Genomic DNA, 18,797 nt, shown 5'->3' with positions numbered 1-18,797 from the left:
GTAACCAGAGCGCGCAAGCGTGCCAAAATTAACAACAGACAAGCCTTACTGGAAAACAAAGAGAAAGAACCCAATCAAACCCTCACCTGCGTGACCACATTCACTCCTTTATCTAACAAAGTGAGGAATATCATCAAACGGAATTGAAGAACGCTTAACAGCGATACACTGGAACTAGCACAACCCCGTTTTGCCTTTAAAAGGACAGCTAACCTCTGTGATATGCTGGTTCACACACACACCCGTGAAAAAGAAAGAACAACTGGAGACACCACACTGTGGAACCTACCCAGAGTATCAGGCCATTACCCCTGTGGCAATTGCCACGCATGCTCAACGACGAAACAGACTAAACAACTACGTCTAGGAAGCTTCATTTGGGAACAACGAAACCACACTAACTGTAATTCCAAGAACTGTGTCTATCTCATTATGTGCCCTTGCGAGCTCAGGTATGTGGGCATGACATCACAACCGATCAAGACTCGCATTAGTGAACACAAAAGCACCATCAGACGATGGAGGATGGCGACCAAACCCACAAATCATTACATGGACTCCAATCATAAATGCGACGAGATGGTGTGGACAATCCTGGAAGCTAGACCCTGCTGGGATCAGCGGGCACTACTCCGCCAGGAACAGCGCTGGGTGTTCCGCCTTCAAACGCACATACATGACTTGAATGACGATATTCCGTGGGTGGAACTCTAACCAATGCCCACCTCTCCCCTTGCAAACTAACTGGGCCCATATAGTGTCAATACAGGGCTTTCCTGCCTCCTGGTACACTAAGTCGAATGACCTGCCACCGGTTCCACTGTAACCACCGGTTGTGTGTGCCTTTATAAACGATTTAATACTTAACCCCACCAGACATGCGAGGTACCTTTATAACGTCCTCTAGACCTTCGGTCTGGTAGTGCTGCCAGCCGCCTGCCCTGAATTCTCCATACATATTAGGTTATGTGGCTCTAGAGCTTCCTGTTTGCTGGCAATAACCGGGGCTGCCCATTCCTTCGCTGCCCAGTACTTCTGGTATCTTAGACGTCCCCTCCATATCTGGGACACACTGTCCGGTGGCCATTTCCTCACTGTCTCCTCCCGGGCACACACACTGTCAAGCACCAGTACATCGACGAGCACTTACTCGACAGGAGCACCCGCACTTTTCGCGCATGCGCACACAGCACAGCCACTTCTTACCGGCACATGCGCGCTATAGTCTGCCTACACCACGCTCAACCGGAAGGAGAAGGCTCTCTGCCCCGCGAACGACAGCCCCGCTCCCTATATCTAGTTACAGGTCTGAACTCAGAACTAGGCAGCCGCTGGAAGGGGTAGGTGTGGAAACGCGAGCACCAAGCTACAACCGTGAGTAACTCACCCCCACGGGTACTAAGACCCCGAGAGGTCTCCAGCATGCTAGACTTTCCCTTTTCCGAGGGTGAGCCAGGTATTAACTCGACCTCCGCGGGGTCTTTGCTCTATTTTTCCAGTATACCTGGATGCTTATACAACCAGCGCCGCTTAGCCTCAGGATTCTGAACATGATTACAGGGTAAGCTACACCATTACCCACATACGGCTGTCTGCATATGGCGGCTTCGTTTTGCATTAAGCGATCCAGGGATTCTGTGCACCCGTAGAACTGTACATGGGGGTACGATCTCCTTCCCGGCGCGGTTCCACGCGCCCTCCCCTCTGGGCACTGCTCCCCCTCACCTTTGGGGGTCACGTGTCGATGGGGAGTGCCCGGGCCACTGCGCGGTTTTGGATTAACGTACACCTTTGCACGCTCAACACTTGTGCACTTTAGTGTCTCTTCGCCATCTGCGATTCACCCACTTTATTTCGCTCATGTAAGGTGCATTATGGTCCTAAATGTATCTATGTCAGCCATCTGTCGATGGCCACTGCTAAGATTTCAGGCACTGATGATTCTTTATAGGTTTCAGCCTCCCGGTCCACGATACTGGAGGACTGCTCTACCTATTGTGTTTATAGGAGTGTGTTTTCTTTCTGTGTTCCTTTCTCCTTTATCCCCACCCAGGCACACGTGGCAAGATTTACCTTCAGAGATCGCCTAACGACTTTAGGAATTACCTACGATGGCAAACCACGTGCTTGACAATGTTATCATCCTGAAACCCTTCTCTTCTCTTTTTTAGATTGACGTGCACTTCACACTCTTTATTTCTAGGTCCTGACGAAACGCTACTGATCTTTTAGACACCATCAGCGTGAAACATGTAGACCTTGTGTTTAGTTACACTGGCACATTAAAGCCCCATGTAACTCACTGACCTCTTGGTTTTTTAACCTACCAAGGACACCAGGAGAATAAAGAATGCATCAAGTGGATGCCCTTAGGTATTTTTAAACTTAACCTGCACGCACTACACCACTATTTCCACATAGGTTCCTATCCTTTGACCTGTCCCGCCCCCACACTTGCACACACTTTACAGCGTATTTTCTTTAAAAGATCTCTGCTAAAGAGACCCTTCGGGGGCTCGTCAGACATTGCAGCGCCGGTCTGACGAGGAGCACTAAAAGCCCGATGATGAAGCATGACATCCTTCGGGGTGTGTGAGGGCGAATAAGAGGCAAGACTTGGTCTTCCCCTTCAGGATTGTATCCTTGAAACCGGTGATAAACAGCTGCTTCTTTTCTCTCTCTTTTTTCCTTCTCTCTCTCCACTTTCCCCCTCTCCTTCCACCCCTACCCCCTCTTTCTACCTCCTCTCTCCTCTCTACTTTCTCTTATCTTTCCTCTCTCCACTCTCTGACCTACTTGGGTGACATACAAGCGCCCATTGCCACGGAACAGTGTCCTCTTTGATTTATTCATGGAGGGCTTACCACAAATGAAAATTTAAAAAAATCAAGAGTTCAGGAGAAGAGTACAGGAAAAGAATCAAAATAGTCCCACATGGTCAGAGGAAGCATGCCTTACAGACGGAAAGGGTACTTGTAACATCACACGGATGCCGGCCCCCCGATCTCATCTCTTGGTTTGAAGCAGTCTCATACTGATGGGAGCAGCACAACACTGGCATGAACTGGATGACTGTACAACAAACACGAGATACAGCAGTTAGACAGGTCAGTTGATGCACCGGCAGGTGCAATTGCACACACAACTCAAGAACACATTGCGACAGTATAAGCTATCCGAATAGAGGAGGAGATAAAAGAGTGAAAAAGCAAGAAATGGCATATAATCCAGGCAAACAAGCAATGCCAAGCCAAAACGTTTTCCAGATTAAAGCTACTGACTTTGTCAATGCTTTTTAAACCATATTGTCTCTGTGCTTCTGCAGCCAGGTGTAGCAACCATGTTAAAAGCATTTTTTTAAACCGAAAGAAAAAGATTCAATGATGATTGCCACATATGCATGAGCACACATGGTGGCCATAATGTATGCGCAGAATTCCACAGGCGCAGCGGCAAGCGAAAGACCCAGAAGCATTGTCCAGCTGTGAGACCCTTGAAAAACGAAAACATTTTTTTTTTTTAAAGTATAGAACTATAGGTAAAGGGCGAAGAGGAAAGTGGAACAAAAGCCAGCAGTCCGAGTGCAGTGTGCAGATACTGAGCCCTAGCAATAATGGGGGAAAAGTGTGAATGAGAAGGGGAGTGCACAAGGAGCAAATGTTAGCTGCCCAGTATGAGTGTAGTAGCTGGGCCTTCACAAAAACTAAAATAAATTTAAAAAATATTTTAAAAAAGAAAGGGGAGAGAGAGGAAAGCAATACACATATCCAAGGAGTGATAATAACAAATACAATAAAAATAAAAAGGGAGTGCAGGAAAAAAATGAAAATAGTCCTTTCGTGTCAGCAATGGAAGGCTACTACTCATCCAAAAGATAGTGAGACCAAAATGGTTCATGGGCATAACAAACAGAAGCATAGCTAGAAGAGCCATCAAATCACGAGCAGGCAATAGATAAAGACAAGAAAGTTAACCCATCATGTGCAATGGGTGTATCAGTAGTCCACTTAAGGTTATAGATCAAGCATGGTGATTACACGATCATTGACTGACATGGAACTATATGTTATTTACCATGTACCTATGTATCTAAGATATTTACCTTGTAAAGCGCTCCCATACCCGCCAAGGGTCTTGTTTGCGCTATATAAAACTTTCAAATAAAATAAATACTGGATGGCAATAGGTATTTTTCCAAGTACGTAGGCAGCTTTAAAACTGTGGCTCAACGTGTGAAGCCCTTTTGTGTAACAGAATCAAACTCTGATTCGAAAAGATGAACGAGAAAAAAGGGAACTGTCAGTTATAGATGTAATATGAAGCGCCTTCACTGGTGCTGAAAAAATGAGCTGTGAAGGGGTAGAGAAAAGTCTTTAGGAGGGACAATATTTTAATTTCTAAAGATATTGTTATAGCTGCTGAACAGAGTAAATACGTATAATTCGAATTGATCAATAATAACTAATTCATTCACTTAATGGTGTAATGAAAGAACATGGTTTTATTGACGTGGTTTGCGTTCGTTCTGGCATCATAGAGCAGATTACCATGTAAAGAGCACTACCTTTAAAAGAGAATGAATAAAATAATTGTTCTATGCACGCAATTCCTGTGCTCCTAAAAAGTTTCCTGAAAACCCTTAAATTTCACAAAATTACATACATTTTCAATTATGCATAATTAAGCTGCTGGAATGAGAACTTTAATATTAGATACGTGAATCTTTCCATCCACAGTTTTTATCATAGACCCTCAAAAAGAAAAAAACGAATCTCTACCGCTTTGACATTTCGCGTTTGACGCTGCTGCAAAAACGTTTACATTCCTTAAACCTTTCAATCACAAATGAAAACCAAAGGAGAACTACACGTACTGGCTCGCACTTGTGGTTTCAAAATAGACTAGTTGTAAAGTTTCCAGCTTCACCGATAAATTAAGTAATGTAGTTCAGTTATAATTACGAAATAGCAAAAACTGTAAATCGAGATTCACCTATATTTGTTCACATTGGCATTGAAGCAAAAAGTCATGAGCAAAGATTTAACATTTGGGAAGCATACAGACAACTGGATGATTTTAAATCAGATGTCAAATAACTCACATGACCAACAGAAGGTAATTACATTCAGATAATTTATTAAAAATACGTTTCTTTCACAGTAATTAAAGCTGTTCGAAACTGTTACGAACATAACCCCTCCACCAAGTGTCAGGCATGGAATAGTTAATTTTGAAACAGCTATGCTTCAAAATACTTTAATGTCTACAAAGACAAAAAAACGAGATGCATTACAAACCTGGTTTTAAAAAGATGGTATACAAACCAGTGTATGATCCTAACAGAAGTGATCGTTCAGGGTTCCACGGTATGGACTTCTCTTACTAGAATTTCTGGACACCAAGCATAAAAAAGCAAAATAACACTTTGTGAATAACAGCGTTGCCTAGTTTAAAGCATCTAGAAGAGTTCACCGATTTGGATGAAGAACGATTACAAAAACAACCAAAAACCCAGTCTGCACCTTTTTGAAAGAACTACGGAATTCTATTACTTAGCAGGTTTCATAGATAACGAGCTGAGAAATCTTGCAAGCAGTGCAGTAAAAGTATTTATATTGCATTGAAAATTGATTAAAAATAAAAATATTACCTGTATATATTTGGGTCTAGAAGCAGGGCTGTGTCCTTTGGCAGTTGAGTTAAATGCACAACCTTTGTTTTCAATTGATGTCGTTCACTTTCGTTTACCCATACATCAGGCAGTCTGAAACATAAGAGGGAAGAAAAGGTACTTTTTGATGAAACCAAGGTGTAGCAGTGTTTGAATATGATTTGCAAGATGAACTGAATTTACCATTTCATAGAAACAAATTCATAGAAAGCATATGTTTTCAAAACTGACTATTGCAAGCGTAGCTTTTAAAGTGTAGATGCATTACATTTTGAAAAATGGTTCTCTGTTGATTTTCTGCAATGCTCTTGTAGAACCTTTACCCTTGTTTCCCACTATATATATATGGAGGACCACTAGTCATAGTCACTATTTTGGTACCGGGGACCTCATCCCTCAAGGCTTGTCTAAAATATAGGTGGGTGCCACAGTGCCCACCCAAGGCACCAACTAACCACCATGGCAGGGGCAGCATGGTGCAGGAGCCGGCATTGCTCCCACCCAGAGGGAGCAGCTGATTTCTGCTTGCTCTCTCTGGGCAGGAGCAATACGTGTTATTTTTCCCTGCCCGCAGGAGTAAAGGCAGGGAAGCCGAACACAAGTTTGCCCCCAGCCCAGGGAGCATGTTTAAATCCCCCACCGACTTGCAGCAGACTTCCATGTTTTCTCCCGTCAGGCCGGAGATTTTAAAATGCTCCAGCCAGGCAGGAGTAAACACATGTTTCCCTGCCCGAGCTGGGGCCGGCAGGGAAACTGAGATGGCCTGGGGGCCTTTAAAATGCTCGGGCGGGGGATAGCGCGTCCCCCATCGCTTTAAAGATAATACAGCCTTGGCAGATAGGGCTCTACGGCCTTTTGCAGCTCGGGGAGGGAGGCTGCATTGTCCCCTGCCCTTTTTAGGTTTCGCCACGGCCTCCGCCCAGGGCGAAATCTTATGATCCTACAGTGTGGGGCTTTGTCCCGCCTTCTCTTCCATTGGCTAGCTCCATAAATGGAGGCTAGCCATTGGAAGAGATTCGCTGTCAATCAATATTTCCCCGTCGGAACGCGATTCGGGGGCGTTTCCGTGTCTTTTTTTAAGTCCCGCCCTCTCCTCTTCCCATTGGCTGGAATTTTACCTTCCAGCCAATGGGAAGGGGAGAGCACGAAAAGCATGCCCCGAATCTGCCAGCCCGGGACACCCCTGTGACGTCCTTCCCCGGGCCGCGCTGTGATTGGCTGCCTGCCCGGGACCTGACTTGTTTTATTAACTAATACGTAGCTACCTTTTGCCAAACTTAAAATGCAAAAGGATACGGGGAGGTACACAGCGTAAACAATGGTTGAAGCTTGAAGCACTTCCTTCCCTTGCAAGACCGGCCCAGTTCTCATGATGTTATATCTGCGAAACGAAACCGAAAGTAAAGTATTCACAGGTCAAATGCAGTTTCCTCTGAGGAGGTTCCAGCACCTCAGAACAAAGAAGGCACCAAGGGGTCTGTTGTTCCCATTTTACCCGCCATCTCTTCTTGCATCCTGAACGGCTAATTCTGTGATTCCACAGCGCCACTTGGTCCTCCGAGTCCTATCGAAAACACCATCATCTGATCTGCCGCTGGTTCTGGCTGCCTCGGACGGAGTGTGTTCACTTTCTGAACAGGCGACTAATCTATTCCACGCGCCAGCTGGGCAATCTCTGCATCGCTTCTTACATCACAGGTCATCTTTCCGTGTACTTGGTTGGTTAGTGGCGCGTGTGTCTGTGTGTGGGGTGGAAGGGGTTGGTTATAACTTCTATGAGCAGCCTGCACAGATGCGAATAACAGTAAACCATGCCGGAGGGTGGATGGGGGATTTTCGCCTGTTCGAATAGTTGATACGGCGGGAGTAGACAAGCGGGGAATAACGTTGGGCGCTGCCAACCCCCCTCACCCCCCCTTTTTCTTCCGGGACCCATCACGGCACGAAACGCACCGTGTCGCTTCAAGCATCACTAAAAGCAACGGTGTTCAGAGCAGCACCACTGGCGGAAATGCTCATACCTGCGGCTGAAAATGATAGCCACGCTGCTTTCAACATGGCGGGTGCATTAGTACAAACTAAAGTTTACTGCGTGATGGGTGCTGGATGTACTATCACTTCTTACCAATCAGAAGCAACATTTCCTCAGACTACAAACGAACCGTTAGCAAAGCCAATCGGTCTGGCTTTAGTGTACCAACAAATTAAAGCAGGGGCATTATATGCATACTTGTTGTTTAGCACATTAAAGTCGGCCCTATTGGCTTTGGTAATGCTAGGAAAAAAGTAACAAAAATATTGCTCCCTTTGTAAAATGTATGCAAGAGAAAAAGAACTGAACTTGATAAACAGCATAATAGTTTATTTTTCATAATCCTCAATTCTAATGGAAGCAGTTCCGGGAAGGCGGGATGATACATTACTGGTGAATTTCAGATGTTACATTGTGGGTCTTTACTCTGTGGGCATTACAACAGGTTGGCCTTTACAAGGCGTTTTAATACTTTATGTAATTCTTTACTTATACACTGAAAACAGGTTAAAGTGAGGTAGTTAAGCGAAAATGTCAGTATAACTAACATTTTAAACAAAAAGGCCACTGAAATTTAGCAGTCTTAAGATAACTGAAATAACAATAACTAGCTCCCCCTGCCATGCGCAGTTTACGATGACATTTCAGATGTATTAATTTGATCAATGATGCAATAGGATATGTAATGAGTGATGTAATACGTGAGGTCAAACAGTGCATAGCGAGGGCGTGAGTTATAGTTACTTCAGTACCGATAAATACATATACATACAAACACTCATATACAGATATTTCTATGTGCTTTTTAGGTTTCGCCTGTCGAAAGCTGCGCACAGCGCAGCTTTTCCCGCAGGCGAAATCTTATGTCTACAGTATGTGTGTGTTGTCCCGCCCCTCTGTTCCATTGGCTAGCTCCATAAATGGAGACTAGCCATTGGAACAGAGATCTGTCCGTCAATGTCGGAGCAGATTCGTGGGCGTTCCCGAGAATTTTAGGCTTTTGCCCACGTCATGCAGCGGTGGGCGGTGGTTTATTTATTTTTTGTTTTTTGGGGTCATTCCTCCGGGCCGACCGCCGCCGGAAGAAGTCCTGGTGAGTGCTCCCCTCCCATCCCGCTGTCCGTATGCCCGTTCCCGCCCCCCTCCCGCTGTCCGTGGGCCCGTTCCCGCCCCACTTGTAAATGCTTGTTCTTTTTAATTTCCAAAGTTGTTAGTTTTCTGTTTCACCTACTATTGGGCGTGCTGTGAGTTCCAGTAAGTATCTCTGCATTCCTCCCTGGCTCCAGAAACAAGGAATCGCATTCGAATAATACTGGGTGGCTAGATCATGCAATCTCAATGTGCTAGTACTCAGAACTGCCTCGCGTTAAAGAGCGTGTCATATAGTTCCAATCGATGATGGACAAGAGCATTCACCAATCAGAAAACACGACTGTGCGGTTGCGTGATACGCAGAGCGTCAGACAGTGACTCACACACCGCGCGGACGGGAGCAAGCTGCAAGAAAGATAGCGGAGCCTGACTCCTGGGGTAAGGCGGATTCTCGGACCTCGGCCTTTGCTTCTTCCCTTAACCTCAATGACTCTTTCGGCATGTGACTCTTTACTCCATTGTAGCCGTTAATGGCCACGGACTTGCTACTTTCTGTCGATCTCTGGTCACAGGGGTGGGGGAACACATAGACAGTATCGGAGGGGCCGTCTGCTTCCGGGATGCTGGTCAGGGGGGAGAGTGGACCTTCCATTTCCGGCACGGTGTGTTCCGGCGCTGGTTGTTCATGTATCCGTCTGTCTCTTTCCCTGTACTTTTCTGTTGCCCGTGCCTGCCTGCTAGTGAGAGTCTGTGTGGTGTGCCCTTTCTGTGTTTGCTTTTCTGTCTGAGTCTGTGCACCTGCATTTTTGTTTCTATATGTGTGTGTCGATATCCCTCCGTGCGCGTTGTTTTTGTCTGTGTGTTTGACTCTATGTGCATGCGTGGCAGTATGGAAGAGGTGTGGCGCCGCGGCCAGGGCGACTGACGCTGGAATCTGGGGACCATGGTTCAATCCCCGACTCCGGCGGCAGGTTAGCCCAGCACCATGTGACTCTGGGCAATAGCTCGCTTAATCTTCCCGACGGCCCCCAGCGCCTAGAGACCCTTACGGGTGATTGTGCGCTTTACAAATGTGGACTTTACTTTATGTTTCAGTATATGTGATTCTGTGTCTTCTTTCCGGGATGCTGGTCAGGGGGGAGAGTGGACCTTCCACTTCCGGCACAGTGTGTTCCGGCGCTGGTTGTTCGTGTATCCGTCTGTCTCTTTCCCTGTACTTTTCTGTTGCCCGTGCCTGCCTGCTAGTGAGAGTCTGTGTGGTGTGCCCTTTCTGTGTTTGCTTTTCTGTCTGCGTCCGTGCGGGTTCTGTCTGTGTCCGTGCGGGTTCTGTCTGTGTGTGTGTGTGGTTCTGTCTGTGTGTGTGTGGGGTTCTGTTTGTGTGTGTGTGTGTGGTGTTCTGTCTGTGTGTGTGTGTGTGTGGGGGGGGGTTCTGTTTGTGTGTGTGTGGTGTTCTGTCTGTGTGTGTGGTTCTGTGTGTGTGTGTGGTTCTGTGTGTGTGTGTGGTTCTGTCTGTGTGTGTGTGTGTTTCTGTGTGTGTGGTTCTGTCTGTGTGTGGTTCTGTCTGTGTGTGGTTCTGTCTGTGTGTGGTTCTGTCTGTGTGTGGTTCTGTCTGTGTGTGTGTCTGTGTGTGTGTGTGTGTGTGTGTGTGTGTGTGTGTGGTTCTGTGTGTGTGTGTGTGTGTGTGTGTGGTTCTGTGTGTGTGTGTGGTTCTGTCTGTGTGGGTGTGGTTCTGTCTGTGTGGGTGCATGTGGCTGTGTGTTGCTCTGTGTGGGTGCAAATGTAATAGGTCTCGCATTTGCAAGAGATTAAGCTATTGGCATTGTAAATGACAATGCCATTTATTTATCGATTTTCAAAACCAACACATAAATAAAAATGTTGTCATTTACAATGCCAATAGCTCAAACTTTTCCAAAGGCGAAACCAGGTCTCCTTTCTGGTTCAGCTGCTGTGCTGCAAGTTTCAGGGTGATCTGTCAAGCGAGGGTCGAGAAAAAAGGGGGGGTCCCAAAATGTGTTTTCCCCATTTTAAGTCTAAGGGTATTTTTCGTCTTTTGAACATAACCACAGCCCAAACTGCTCAACGGAATTACACTACATTTGACAGAAAGCTAGATTTTGGTCCAGAAAGCGTGCTTTTTGTGATTTTGTGTAAACCCGTTTAGTAGTTTCAGAGAAATAGAGGTTTATAAAATATAGCTATCTGGGGACCGAGTCCTTGTAGTGGACTTGCAGATCATACTAAAATTTGAGTGGCTGTCAACAGTTCAACCAGGAAGTGTTGGCAGCCATCTTGGGACTCATCTTGAAGCAGAGACCCATACAAAAAAGTAAAAAATAAAGAGGGGGCAGGGTAGGAATACCCTGCCCCCCCCCCCCCCCAGATATGGCAGGGGGGTTGGTTAAAGCATCCAGCTGGGCAAACTCCTGGGGGCATGAAGGAGGGGGGCTCATGCGGTTCCCCCTCTTGGCCTTGGTACAAGCCCCCCGCAGCCCCAGTGAACACAATCTCCCCTGACCTATAACAAAATATTAGTTCGTCCCCCCTAACTCCCCCGCTTCTCCCCTCCCAACGCAGCCTGATGACTGCCACCTCCCCGGGGCATGTCTTTAAAATTAAATGCGGGGCTGCGAGTCCACTGCAGCCCCAGTGACCACTATCTCTCTGCAAATGCGCCTCTCCATGCACTGTTGGTGGGGGATGAAGTCCCCTTGCCTCCTGAGGGCCCAGGACTAAAGTGGACTTCATCTCCCAAGCAGCAGTGCACCAGGGGAATGGTTTGCAGACTGGTAGAGAAAGGGGGTATGACCTCTGACCACCTCTAAGCAATCCAGCAGTGTGGGACTCACTGGCGGTAACAAGAGGGTTAGTTGGCCCCCAAGCACCCTCAAGTGTCAAGGGGACTTTATCCCCCATCTAGTAGTGTGCCAGGAAGCGTGTTTGCAGAGTGGTGAAGAAAGGGGGCGTGGCCTCCGACAAACTGTCAGCAATCCCACTGTGTGGGGCTTACTAGAGGTAACAGGAGGGGTAGTTGGCACGCAAGGACCCTCAATAGCCATGGGGACTTCATCCCCCTGCTAGTAGTGTGCCAGGAGGCGCATTCGCAGAGTGGTAGAGAAAGGTGGGCGTGGCCTCCTACCAGGTCTCAGCAGTCCCACTGTGAAGGACTTAATGGAGGTAACAGGAGGGGTAGTTGGCCCCCTAAGAAGTCATTGGGGGCCAACTACCCCTACTGTTAGCTCCAGTAAGTCCCATCTCTTGCACTTAAGTGCATATGAATATAGGGCGCCTGAAAGAACTTTAAGTGGAATATATATGAGAATGAGTACTGAGGCACATATTTTGAGGAGAAATGAAGTAGTTGTTGTGCTGCAAAAAACTGAAAAGCTTTAAACAGACAGACAGTTTGTACACACAGAGAAGAGGTGGAACATATATGAGGCTGAGGACAGAGGTTTTAAGGACAAATGGATTAACGGCAACATTGCCCAAAAATGAGTTATTTTAAATAGCCACATACTTCGTGTTTGAAAAGGCAGAGAAATGTCCACAACATTTATAGTGCTTAATTGCAGCCTGGCCTGAAGGATGTGGCTGAACTGCTTGTCTGGAAAGACTTTGGGAGTCCGGTTTCAGACTAGTGTATGCTTTAAACGGACATATACTTTGCATGCGGAGTGAAGAGGTACAGCCTACCAACATGCAGAGACACAATCTGCATTAATATTCCATGCCATTCGTTGTGGTGCTATGAAAGGAAGGGCAGAACTGCACAACTAAATCATGAAACACTAATAGTCTGTACCATTTGTTTGGTGCTGTAAAATGAAGCTCCAAATTCCATAACAATTTGAGATAATAACAAACAAACCTGTGGAACGAAGTTAAAAGCAACCCAAAGGTATAGCATGGAAGTGAAAATGATGGACAGAAAAATTAAGAAAAAAAGAAAGGACTTTGAATCGCAGCACAAGCAGCAAGAGGACACTAATCAAAAGAAATCAAATAGCACTTGGTCCATGTTGCAGAGAAATAAAAAGTGACATGAGGCATATGGTGGTACAATTTCCCATTTTCATTCCTATAGGAACATTTTCTCTAGGATACTGGAAAAAGGGCTGAATGGAATTATACCAAATTCGTCAAAAAGTTGCAGCGTAAGCAAAAAGGGTGCTTTTTGTTAACTGGTGTAAATCTGTTCAGTCGTTTTCAAGAAATTAGCATCAAGGGTGGGAATGAAGGGGCTAACACTGATAAAAGGTTACGGCAGCATTGTTGTCCCGGTAAGCTTTGAATGGGACTTTGGAAGCAAGATGGCGGCAGAGTGAGAGGAGCCGTGGAGCAGCAGCGCGGAGTGGTGTGATTAAAACCTCCCAGCTCCCTCAACCCCCCGTATGGCAACCACTTTCCCTCCTCCTGGTCTATGGGACAAGATCCGGTTACCTGTGTCAGGCTGTCGCTGCCACGGTGAAACGGTAGCGCGTTCGCCAGAAGTCATCAGGTGGGAGCAGTCCTTCGGAGCCGCCGGGATCCTGTGGCTATCGGCGGCAGCATTCGGATTTTGGGCTCATCCTCAGCGCCGGCGCGTAGGTCGGAGTTCGGCTCGGCACCGAGTGGAGGGGGTCTTCAGAGGTGGATTTTGCCTGCTGGGTCGGTGGCTGAGGCGGACGGCGGGGATAATGCCTCCGAAGCCAGCCTCTAACGCAGCGGCAAAAACGGCAGCCGCGAAGAGGAAAGCGCTGGCTATTCAGACTGCCTCCAATGCAGCAATGAACCCCGCACACCTATAGAAAAGTATCGCGGAGAGCGAAGGGTCAGCTGAACCAGCGGGGCAGGCTGAAGCACAGATTGAAACGCCGGAACAAACAAAAGGAGCAAAACGGGCCACGATGCGCTCCAAGCAGACTCCGTCAATTTCAGAGCTGCTTGCTCATAGCGGCAAAAATCAGCAAACCGTAACGACTTCAGCGCCTCAGTCACCAGTCAGCGAGGCAACCCCAGGTAACAGCGCTGCACACGCACCATTGCTGGGGGATACTACATGTATGTTCACTGAGCAGGCGGTGGGGATGTCGGATCTGTCAGATGTAAGAGGGGATGCTGGGACCCCTGAGACCCCCGAGCTTGCTAGCGCAGGGCTGGCTGAGCAGGAACAGGCCAGTGGGTCTTTAATCAATAAAGTCGCTAATGTCACCACCTTATGCAAAACAACAAGCACAATGGTTCTGATAAATAACGAGTCACGAGATGCTGCAGCAGGTCGGGAACAGGTGATGGAGGCAGCTGGCACTGATAAAGAAACTACACTTTTGTGCCCACCTCTAGCCCTAATGTCCCTGGCAGAAGGCTGTGAAAGTGAGCAAGACAGAGAAAAGGACAGTAGCGATTGCTTCTATTCCCTGACGGAAGAGGCGTAGTGGTCTGATGAAGAAAAGAGTTCCTCTCAAGAAGGTAGTGGCTTGGAGTCGGATAGCGATCTGGACCACACCCCCCCAACACAGCTAAAAGAACTGCTCGTAAAGAGAGGGCTCATGCTCAGTCACATATGGATCTAACTTGGGATCACTCCTCAGCCAGACCTTTACAGGGGACCCAAGATGTAGGGGCATCTACCTCCCACCCTCCTCTCCTGGATGTTATCTATCAAACCATCCTCACACACAGAGAGGAAGCTAGACAGGATACTAAAAAATCACAATCAGCTATGCGTAAACTACAGGGTGTAGTAAGGAAACTGTCTAAAGCACATGCTAATGTGGGGGACAGGGTTTCTAACATAGAGGAACGGATTGTGGCGACTGAGACTGAAGCAGCTGCCGCCTCACTTAAGGTTGACCTACAGGCCGCGCAGGTTGTTGATATCCAGTGGAAGCTGGAAGACATGGAAAATAGAATGAGACGCAACAACCTGCGGGTTCTGGGGGTTCCGGAGGGGGTCGAGGGGTCAGATATCAGGTCCTATATGATCACCCTATTTAAAAATGCATTTCCGGAGTTGACAGATTGGAACTGGTCATCTGAGATCCAGAGAGCCCATCGGACCCCGTTCAAAATTCGCTCGGGTTCAGCAAGCGACAAGCCAAGGGCAGTCCTAATTTTTCTTGGAAACTATATCCTTAGACAAATTATCTCGGATAAGGCTAGACCTGACGCAAAAAGAACTTGCGAGGGCTTATCCTTCTTTGTTAGACCGGATTTTTGCCATGCAACGGTTGAGAGGCGATGGCGACTCCGGCAGCTGATCAAGCCCTTCCAGGATAAGCATATGCAGGTTTATCTAGTAAATCCAGCGCAGCTTAAGGTAATAAGGGAGGGAAAGACTCAATACTTTTCATCCGAGGTGAAAGCAAAGGAGTTTCTGGACTCAGTGTAAGCAATAAAAATCGAGGGGCGGGGGGGGAAGGAAAAGAAAAAATATACCCAAAGAGAAAAAAAAAAAGGGGGAGTGAAAGGAGGAAAAAAAAGGGAAAAATGAGGTGTGACATAAAGATGGAATAATATGATTTTTTATTGTTTTTTTTTTTTCTATTTCTCTTCTCTTTGTTCAAAATGCTATTATCTATTGAGCTCGATGAAGGGGTTGGGGGCTCAGGGGGGAGGGCAAGTTTTTCAAGTGGCTTTGTTGTTTAAAGTATTATTGCACCATGCTCCACGCTGCTGCACCATTCCATCAACGCACAGACCTAGGTCTGAGCGCTTCTGAGGGGAGAGGGAGAGGGAGGGGAGAGAGGGTGGGGCGGGTCACAAGGGTGGGAGAAGTAGTCACGGGTGGTGGGGGGTGGGGCGGGGTAAGCATCGAAAATAAAAAACTGAGAATGGGTGGCAAAAAAATTATGTGGTACAATCTTTACAAAATGACCAATGTTAGTAAACAAATCCAGGTACTAAGAACTAGGAGAGAATTGAAGAACAAAGATGTCAAGCCTTAATATATATTCAATCAACATAGGGGGGCTGAATGACTGGCGGAAAACAGCGAGATTGGCAGAGTTTGTCAAATCCGAGCCTATCCATATCTTGTGTATGCAGGAAACCCATCTTCCTTGGGCAAAAAGAAAGCTGTTAAGGGCCGGTGGCCTTGAGATACTATTGTGTTCCTCTCAGTCTTCAACAATAAGGGGAGTGGCAATCCTGGGTAAAACAATCCTGGGGGGGGCCAAACGTTTTAAATCGGATCCCTTGGGAAGATGGGCAATAGCGGAATTAGCTTGCGGTCTAACAGTCTGTGGGATCTACGGATCAAACCAGGATGACCCGGCAGCATTCCAAATACTGGAGGGGGAACTGTCAACCTGGCCAGAGCCTATCTTGGTTTGTGGTGATTTTAACATCTCATTAGATTTGACAAAAAACGTACCGTATACTGGTAGAAAGCCAAAAGTCTTCAGGGCATTATTATCAAAATGCAATCACATGGCTTAATTGATATCTGGGGGACAAAATACCCGGACGATCCAGGCTTCACTTATTTCTCAAGCCCCCATCAAAAGTACTTCAAATTAGATTACTTTTTAATATCAGCGGGCGAAATTGGGAAGGTTAATATCATGAAGCTCCCTAAGGTCCTTTCGGACCATAGTCCATTGGTAATTAGATACAATGGTATAGGTGTGGCTATAAAGAGAAGGGCCTGGACATTTAACCGAAAATTACTGGCCGATACTCTATTTGTCGAACATTTACGAATATGGACTCGCGAGTTTTTTGACGCAAATCAATATAGTGCCTCAAGGAACTCGGTCTGGGATTGCTTCAAGGCAGCATTAAGAGGGGAAGTCATCAGCTATACCTCCCAGGCAAGGAATAAACAACAGGAAGGTAGGACTAAACTCCTAGCCAATTTGGTTAGGGCAGAAGAGCAGCACTGCCTCGACCTGTCCCATGGGAGAGAGGGAAGTGAGAGTCAAAAAAAAATCTGCCTGATCAAAGCAGCACTACAGAAACAGATGGCAGAAAATGCGTCAGAGTATTGGACTTTCAGGAAGAAAATTTATGAGACAGGGGAACAGGCTGGGAGGGCACTGGCTTTAAGAATCAGGCAAGACAGTGTCAAAAATACAATAACTAGCATACATCATGAGGGACAGGATTTTACTGAATCACAAGATATTGTGGCAGTATTCGCAAAATTTTATCAGGAATTATATAGGGAAGAAACAGGAGATGTGGGGCTCGATGGCTTGGATGGTTGCCACCCGGACCCAGGGTCGAAGTTGGGCCCAGATGATGCGGCTAAATTGGAGTGTAATATAACAACTGAAGAGGTACGGGAAGCATTATCTAATCTGGCCGCAGGTAAAGCCGCTGGCCCCGATAGCATCCCCTTGGAGCTTTACAAATGCCTGTCGGTAGAAATCACCCCATTACTATTAGATCTGTTCAATGGAATCATCTGTACGGGTAAAATCCCTGAGACATGGAGGGACACTAATATAGTTGTCTTTCATAAAAAGGGCAAGCCAAAAGAGAGCACTGGATCACATAGGCCGATCTCTCTCATAAACTCGGATAATAAGATATATGCCAAAATTTTGGCCACAAGGATGGGGAGGATCATCGGTGGACTGGTCTCCCCCTGGCAGCATGGGTTCATTCCGGGCCGTGGTACCACGGACCACATCAGAAGAACTATATCGTTGTTCGAGGCCCATGCTGGGGGGGGGAGGGGAGTAGCCATGATCCTCCTCGATGCAGAAAAAGCATTTGACCGCGTCAGGTGGCAATATCTCTGGGATGTACTCCGGGAGAGAGGGTTCGGCCCTAGGATTTTGATGGCTCTTAAGGCCATGTATTGCGACCCGGTGGCCCGTATTCAGATGATGGGACAAAGTTCGGACAGAATAATGATAAGCAGGGGTACCCGGCAGGGGTGCCCCTGTTCACCTATTCTATTTGCTTTATACATCGACCCGTTGGTTAGGCAGATATTGGGGAATAACAGCATCAAGCCCGTAATAACCAACGGGTTAGAGAGCAAAATTTTAGCATACGCCGATGACTGGGCAATCATCACCTCAGATCCTGCAGAGACCATGCGAATTTTAGTTGAGATCACTAAGCAATTTGGATATCACTCTGGGTATCGCTTAAATGAGGCTAAAACGCAGGTGATATGCTCCAAGAATATAGTAAAAATGGATCAGAGATATGTCAACTTTGCCACTTATCTCGGAGTAATTATTAATGCAGATACAGGGTCGATCGTACAAGATAATTTTAACCCACTTCTCAAAAAAATTGAGGTAGACCTAAAGCGTATGGATCTGCTGCATCTATCCCTTATAGGTAGGACAAATGTCTTAAAAATGACGATGCTACCCAAACTTCTGTATTTATATAGATCCATTCCCTATTTAATCGAGGAGGGAGTCTTAAAAAAGACAGACTATTTTCAATAGCTTCTTGTGGCAATATGGAAAGATAAGGAGGGCAGATAAATATATGACTCTCCCTCAGGAACATGGAGGTCTGGGAGTCCCAAATATAAGATTTTATCATTGGGCTTGCTTATTGACACAGATGTCTGTTTTATTCGAACCTACACTCAGGGAGAGACACACGCTGGATTCGACTTCTGATTTATACATCCTCCCCTCAATATACGAACTATTAATGGGGAAGGAAGCTGTTGGTGCTTTACTAAGAAAAACTGGACGTAGATTTTTAAAAAAAACTAGGCTCAAGGTTCCTCTTAGTGCATGGGATCTCTGGAAAAAACTACAAAAATCCCTACAGATCCCTACAGTCAACATATACACACCGCTGTGGAGGTCAGGGTTCTTTCCGAACCTGAGTGTCGATAGGGCTTGGAAAATGTGGGAACAACAGGGCATTCAGACAGTGGGGGATATATTATGCAATGGTAAGATCATGACTCTAGATGCCATCCAACAGAAATTTGATCTGGCAGGTGGTTACAGCTTTAAGTACCTTCAGATCTCGCGAGCGTTCAGGGCGGTTGTGCCGGCTTCTGCTTGGGGCGCTCGCAGCGCTATACTCGAA

The 18,797-nt window shown here is 46.6% G+C and overlaps 1 protein-coding gene across 3 annotated transcripts in view; it reads right to left on the bottom strand.

Annotated features, from left to right (window-relative positions):
* AEBP2 (AE binding protein 2) overlaps nt 1-18,797 on the bottom strand; it is a 634,726-nt gene that overhangs the window by 157,528 nt on the left and 458,401 nt on the right. The window contains exons 8-9 of one of the 3 annotated variants that reach the window (XM_078674048.1): nt 5,651-5,764; nt 5,298-5,391 (exon numbers count right to left, since the gene is read on the bottom strand). In XM_078674048.1, the coding sequence (XP_078530174.1) occupies nt 5,337-5,391; nt 5,651-5,764 (169 nt within the window). In that variant the 3' untranslated portion in view covers nt 5,298-5,336. The remainder of the gene's footprint in view (nt 1-5,297; nt 5,392-5,650; nt 5,765-18,797) is intronic. The other 2 variants (XM_078674047.1, XM_078674049.1) reach the window with 2 other exon arrangements.

Source organism: Lissotriton helveticus, chromosome 1_1 (assembly GCF_964261635.1).
Source record: "Lissotriton helveticus chromosome 1_1, aLisHel1.1, whole genome shotgun sequence".
In the NCBI taxonomy this organism is placed as follows: domain Eukaryota; kingdom Metazoa; phylum Chordata; class Amphibia; order Caudata; family Salamandridae; genus Lissotriton; species Lissotriton helveticus.
The sequence above is the reverse complement of the archived record's forward strand: the minus strand, read 5'-3'. Positions and strand labels throughout refer to the sequence as shown.